The following is a 7,397-nucleotide window of genomic DNA, read 5'->3' as shown; positions in this document are numbered from 1 at the left end:
TATATATATAATAGGTATTTGCCTCCTGGATACATGTGATTTTTTTTCAGTTTTTGGTGTTTTATGTATAAATGATGCATCTAATCAAAAATGACCCAGCAATAATTAGCTTAAACTTATAATTCTACTCTGTGTCAGAATTATAATTGCTATTGTCATAAATTGGACTGTACCACCAAAAGAACTTCATGTTTCAAAACTAGTGCATACTTAGTGTGTGTTAATATAAAATCCTCAAAACTGTGGAAAATAGGGGGTGGTTCATATTTGCTAGGACACTGTATAATTGATCATTGTTCTCTTACTTACTTCCAAATTTCCCTGTTTAGAACTCCTTCTAAATTAACACGAATCTGTCTATTAGATATAAAATGTTATATTAAATAAATTAGTGAGGTTGAATGTCTATCTGCCATTTGTTTAGGGGTAGTACAAAAGTTATCCGTAGGATGTGCATGATCCAGCAAAAGACCATTCACATAGTACAACATAACAACATACTGTTTTTGATACAACGCCCTCAATGACACCTGAAACACTAACACAACTATCCCCCTTCGTCGACACAGATCGAACTATACCTCAACTGGAGATAAATTTAAGATTTTTTTTTCTAGACCCAATGTAAAATATTGACTTAAGTTTTTTTTTTTCAGTACTCATTGTAAGAAAAAAAATTGAAATTTTTTATAAATTGAAAGTTTTTGCATTACTAGCTTTTTAAAGATTCATTTCATTAATTGTTGAAAGAATATTTTGTAAATTTGTTTTCTTAAGAGAATAATGTTAAATTATGGCAAGTGACTCCTGATGGAATGTAAAACATTGTAATTTTCCAACATTTTATTATTATAAAAGTTTTTATTTTGTTAGTTACCATGTTTTAGGACCGAAAGCCTCAATTTACAAAAGTTTTAAGGTTAGCTACTGATCTTTGTGACCGTTGCTTTTTATGGTCTAAAAAAAATAATGTACATTTAAAATAATAAATTTAAATGTTATAGATTTAAAATAATATTTTCTTTCAGGTTCTTGTATGCCGCAGAACGTGTCTTTGTTTTTGAAGAGGAACCTATTATTGGTTTTTCTACTTGCTTTCAGCATCCAACCTGATCAGTCTGATGTTTATATTTTGTAGATATTGTATATATTATTGGAATTAATATATTCTATTTTAACATGTAATACTATTGTTATGGCTTATTATTCACACCTACTTCTTGTACAATGATCTGATGGTATAACATACATTAAAAAAAAATCTAATGGTTTCTTTCTTCTTTTATTCCTCTCTATTCTTGTAAATATAGAACCCTTTTCTCCCAACAAGATTTTAAGGTATTAAATCAATTTTTTTTTTAAACATGACTATTTCGCACAATTTAACTAATTCTGAAAAACAATGTCATATAGCATATGTTTTATTCTTGTCAATAGAAGTTACTGATGGTTTATCTTAATCAACAAATAAGTTTTGTTGATAAAAATTATTTAAAAAATCAATAACAATTCTAAAAACAAATTAATAATTTGGTTTTGATTCCTAATCAGATAGCAGTAGGTGTCTAAACTACAAACAAGGTGTTAAAAACCTTATCTTATGATTGGTCTAAGCAAAATTTATCAATGAGCAAAACCATGGTCATTTAGTAGAAGATAGATCTAGAACTAAAAAACTAAGCATTTTTGTAGGCTAAATAATTCTCAGTTTTGTTGGAAAATTCGGCATTGATCTGAAACGTGTTACAGCCTCATACCTGCATTGGTTTTCATGTAAAACAGTTCCTAACTTAGACAAAAAATTATTTATCTAGACATCTAATCTAGAAATTGCATTAGAATTCTGCCTTCTGCATAAAAAGTAACACTATGGAATGGAGTTGTAGAATTAGAGTAGGGAATAAGATAAATTTGAGGAAGATTTGAAGAGTTTCTGCAAAATATAGATATGAAGCAGTAGTAGTAAATGGAAGATTTATATTAGTAAATCTGTGAAACTATATTTCCTCAACAAATAAAATCTTAGGAATTATCTGTTTAGATTTGGGATTATGCTTGAGAAAGAATACACTGGTATATTAGATATATCAGAACTATATTATATAATTAGTTCTTAATTATTAATACTAACTATATTAGTTCTTATACATATATATAAGAACTAATATATTAGATCAAAAACAGAATAGTCACAAGCAAAATTGTCCACCTTCATTTATTTTTTTATTTATAACAAGTTCTTGTGGTACATATCTCCTGATAAAACATGTTGAAAGGCTAACTCTCTTAATCTATGTGAAATATTAATTTTTATAAAAATAAGTAACTTCAGAGCGTTAATAAGAATTAAATTCTTATATTATTTGAAGTTTCTAACTTATATTTTGTAACAAAGCAACAAACATTAATAGAAAGGTGGAATTAATTTATCTTAAACTAATAACATATTTTAAATAACAATATCTTACTGTTATTTTACAATTTCACATTATGCATCCATTGTTTGCCAAGTTAACAAGAGCATAAAGTAATTTATTACACGTATAAATAAATATGATTGAAAAAATATATATCATTTTAATTCCCATCAATAAAACAAAAAAAAAATTACAATTTATTATTAAAAGAAAGTTAAAGTAATAGTTCAACTAATTGCCTAAAGATAGCAGTACAAATCAAGGACAGAAAATTGTAGTTTTAGTAGCTGCCGTAAGATGCCAGCACCAACCAAAGAGCAATTTCTGAAGTCCAGGAAAATTTTTATTTTGTATTAGGAGAGTAGAAGTTGAAAGGAGCTCTCTCGATCAGACTTGTTTCTATAGACTAAGTTTTTGAGCTCCTGTAAACTCCTAATACAAAATAAAATTTTCTTACTAGATGTCCATTAATGGTTGTTTGGATGGTGCTGGCCTCTTGTGGCGGTTATTGAAACTACTAGTTTCTACCATCCTCTATTTGTGCTGCTATCTCTAGGCAGTTAGTTGAACTATTGTAATAAAGAGGTGTAGGTGTATTGTAATAAATATTTTACAGCTGTATGCCGACTACGGAAACGTCTGTTTGGATGGTGCTGACATCTAGCGACACAAATTAGAACTATTATTTTATGCCTTTCTTAGTTTGTGCTGCTATATTTAAATTAGTTAAATTAAATTAAATTAGTTAAACTATTATTTTAAGATTCTAAATCGTCATTTTATTCTTTATTTTCTTTATTAAAGTTAATATGATGTATAATTTTTTAATCATATTCACTTATGCACGTTCTTAATTAACTATAATTTTCTATGAATGAATAATTGTACATTCTTTTATCCTCTAGTTAACTTAAAAAATAGAGGAGATAAAATATGAATAGTGAAATCACAACAAAATATTATTTATTTAAAATATATTTGTATTTGTTCCAAATTCCACCTTTCTGTGAGTGTGTGTTGCATTGTTATAAAAAATCAGTAAGAAATTTTAAATTAAATAAGAATTTAATTCTGATTAAAGTACAAAGTTGGAAATAACTTTTGTCATAAAAAATTAATCTTTTACATAGATTAAGAGTTAGCCTTTTAACATGTTTTATTAGGACATATGCACCATAAGTGCTAATTTGCAAATGAAAGTAGGATTAAATTGGGAATAAGAGCATAGGGAAATAAATTTGATAATAAAATATTGTTATCATTATTTGACTTAGATTATGATGAAATAATTCCTTCTTTGTTGAGGGTGTCTTACATTGTTTTAGAAGATAAATTCCAACAATTTAAATCAGATCTTACAATGTGGTAAATTGGTTCTGTCATGAAAAACTGAATATAATACTATTTATATACAGAAACATATATAGACTAAGAGATTTATGCTTTTAACATATTTTCTGAGCACATGTCCCAAAAATATGTCATGTTTGAAGAAATTAATACAGATGAAAATTTCTGTTTGCTTTCACTTACCTTATCAGCAGTTCTCAACCGGTGAACTATTGGCATTTTTTCATAGCTATATTTGAATTTTAATATTGCCTAATACAGTTCAGGTTTTGTTTTTTTTAGCTTGATAAGTTAATAAAGCTTGGGAATCGCTGCTCTACTATAGTCTCATAGTTTTGCCTGATTTAAATTTATAATAACTTTTTCTTTCAAGTTTTTGCCTGTACCAGAACATGTTATTGAAGAAGAACCTATTATTGGTTTTCTTACCTGCTTTCAGCATCCAACCTGATCAGTCAGATTTTTGTTTTGTACATAGTGTATATATTATAGACATTACTGTAATATTTTAAAATGTAATTAATACTATTATCATAACAAATTATACATGAAAACTTCTGGTTTAATTTGTTATTGATATTTTAACATAAAAAAAAATTAATGGTTCCTTTCATTCATTATCTCTTTCTATTCTTATCAATATTGAATCCCCCTCTCACCATAGAGATTTTAAAGAATTAATTTAATTTTTTGGACAAGAATTAATTATGAAAAATCAATAATTCTCAAAAACAATTTTGTAACATAGTACAAAGAATAAGAATAATGTTTTAGGTTTTTAATCAGAGTAATTTTATTTTTTTTAAATTTCCCTCTATTAATATTATAAATTAAGCAATTAAGTTGAATATTGTAGGATTTGGGAGTTTTAAACAAATGAGTTTTTACAGCATGATTTTGCACAATTTGGGTTCTTTGCTGCACAAAAATCAGGTCACTGGTTATTAAGTATGGTTTTAAAGGGGTTGGTGGAAGACAGCATTTGGTGGCATCACCATCTTCACTTAACTGACCCTTATTTTTGTGATTATTATAAAACAAAATAATCATGAAAGGTGAATGTTAATTGTATTTTGAGGTCTATATAAAAAAACATCCATAACTGTGGAAAGCTCTTCAATAATAGTCCGTTTTTATGACATTTTATGAGTAGAAAATAGATGTCAGTATCAAATAATTTACACAGTGATAATATAAAGGTTATATTTTAATTGTCAAAAAATATTATTCCACATATGGCCAAAAAACAAAAGCTATAAAACCAAAATTGAACACTGTGGGGAAAAAAACAGTATCAGTTGATTTTAATACTGTAAAAAATAATTAAATTTAGTATAAACAACAACTAATAATTTGTTCAAAACAATAATTTAAAATATTGAAATGAGGGAACCTAACCGTTCAATCATCTCTATTCATCAATGATTAATCTATTAATATTAATTCGCGCTTTGGTTTGCTTTTGTATTCTTCATGAACTTTTTGTTCTCATTTAGGCAATATAAAATGAATGTACTTATTTTTGGAGGTTTGTAAAATAAAATATTTTTATATATTTTAGATGTAGCATTAACTAATTGGAAACCTATTGGTTAAAAAGAAAGAAAATACAGTGTAACCTATATAACGGGATCTCAAGGGGACTAGGATTTTTTATGGCTTTTCATTTGCCCAGCTTTCCAAATAGCCAGGTTTAAAATGACAGTTGTCTTACTTAAACAATGTCTTGCTTGAATTAGTTTTCCTTTTCTGTCAAAACACTGATAACGAACTGCCTGCTTATTTTGAACAATTATATAAAGGATAGGCAGACTTTGGTACATTAAACTCTGTGGTGGTACAGTTCGTCAAGTAACTTTTTACTATCATCATACAATAGCTTTAATTTGTCAGTAGTTGTTAATGAATTCCACTTTCTTTTCAACATTTAGTACACTTTTATTTACTTGTTTAACATACAAAATCTAAATCGTAAAAAACATAGCATGTGTATGAGAAATTCAAATTTTTGTAAATAAGTGTGTTACAATATGTCCAATCTATTATCTCATTTAAACTGACAACTGAGCCACTAAGTTCCAATTATAGAGTTAATGTGTTAATCCTCAGGAACATATCAGAAAAGGCATAGGATAGATAAGACAATATAACTTATAACTTTCGTGAGCTTAGAGCTGCATTTGATTTTATACTAAGATAAGAAATATAAAATGTCTTCGCAATAAAGAATGTGTCCAAGAGACATTTAATGAAATTCATTTACAAGAACAAAATTTTATTTTATCAAATTTTAAATTTCAAAAAATGATTCATTCAGCCTAATCCTCCTATTTCCATTCACAGAGATAAAAAATATAGCATCTGTCAGTACAAGACATCATGGACAATAATAAGAAGATAAAAATTTTTCCAATACAGATGAAATATTCTAATTCAGAGCCTAAGTAAAAAATTGCACCAGGTTCTGTTGGAATATGAGGAAGAACTTGAGGAAAAACATCAATAAATACTTCCTTATAAGCATGATCCTTGTTATTAAAGATTAAAAAAAAGAGAGAAAAAAAAAAAGTTAAGTCCGGCAAGAGGGGGAGATATTGGAAAGAACAGAAGGATATAACTGCTTAGGAATCATTATAAACAGATCTGGTCGGATTGACCAATTTGATCCCAAAGGCAAGAGGATAATGTTCACCATATTTTCAATAGCATAACTGGTCACCAAAAAGTAAAAAAGATATGTAAAGGTACACACATTTATAAATCAATAAATCCCCTTACCTATGATGGCAGGATAAGCTGGCTTATCCAGGACAGGCTATGTTAGTTGAATTACTGGTCCCAAGAAAATTAATTATTACTTCCTCAGCGCCAATAAGAGCATAAGGAGAATGATTTCATTTATGATAAGCTATATATATAATTTTTATAGATTCCAGGATCGAATAAAAGATATATTATTACAACAAATTATATTCTTTTTCAGTGATGAGATGGGAACAAAAGATACTGTTTTGGCTAACAATTCTTTTTTTTCTATAGATTTTAATTATAACTGTACATTTATCAAATAATGATTAAATGTTCCAAACATATAAAACTAAATTATGAGCCTGAAAACATTTCCACTGTTTCACTATATATATTCACATGTATATATTTTGTACTTCTGATAAATCTATATGTAATTTATATATAATATGTATAGTACATACATATAAACATGTAATGATTCAATGGTTTTATTAATATGTGTATGTATATATTACAAAGAATTTATTTTTTTTAAAAATAATTATTAAAATTTTTTCCCATTGAAAGAGTAAGATGATAATATTCAATAATTAAATCCACTTTCTATATTTCTATTAACGATTCAATGTAATATACGTACAAAACATAATGAAATCAGTAGAATTAGAGACTCTTTTTTTATTCCACATACTCTTATACAATGTAAATCTTAAGTCAATATATAATTTACGATGATTCCCAAATAAATAATTAAAACAAAATGAGCATAAAAATTTGAAGTTAAAATATAAAAAGGTTAGCACTATTCAATTTATAATTTATTTCGATTTCATTCACTCATGTCAATTGTATAAAGGTCATTACATATATGAACAAATT

General features: G+C 26.9%; 1 protein-coding gene across 3 annotated transcripts in view; it reads left to right on the top strand.

The window, feature by feature from the left end:
* Positions 1–1,285, top strand: part of Lrr47 (Leucine-rich repeat 47) — an 11,768-nt gene extending 10,483 nt beyond the window's left edge. For all 3 annotated transcript variants that reach the window (XM_014426535.3, XM_067052662.1, XM_014426536.3), the window contains exon 7: positions 1,029–1,285. In XM_014426535.3, coding sequence (XP_014282021.1) covers positions 1,029–1,113 — 85 coding nt within the window. In that variant the 3' untranslated portion in view covers positions 1,114–1,285. The remainder of the gene's footprint in view (positions 1–1,028) is intronic.
* The last annotated feature ends 6,112 nt before the right edge of the window (positions 1,286–7,397 follow it).

Source organism: Halyomorpha halys, unplaced genomic scaffold (genome assembly GCF_000696795.3).
Source record: "Halyomorpha halys isolate HHAL.00 unplaced genomic scaffold, Hhal_1.1 Scaffold582.1, whole genome shotgun sequence".
NCBI lineage: Eukaryota > Metazoa > Arthropoda > Insecta > Hemiptera > Pentatomidae > Halyomorpha > Halyomorpha halys.
Note: the sequence above shows the minus strand (reverse complement) of the source record. Positions and strands in the feature narration are given on the sequence as shown.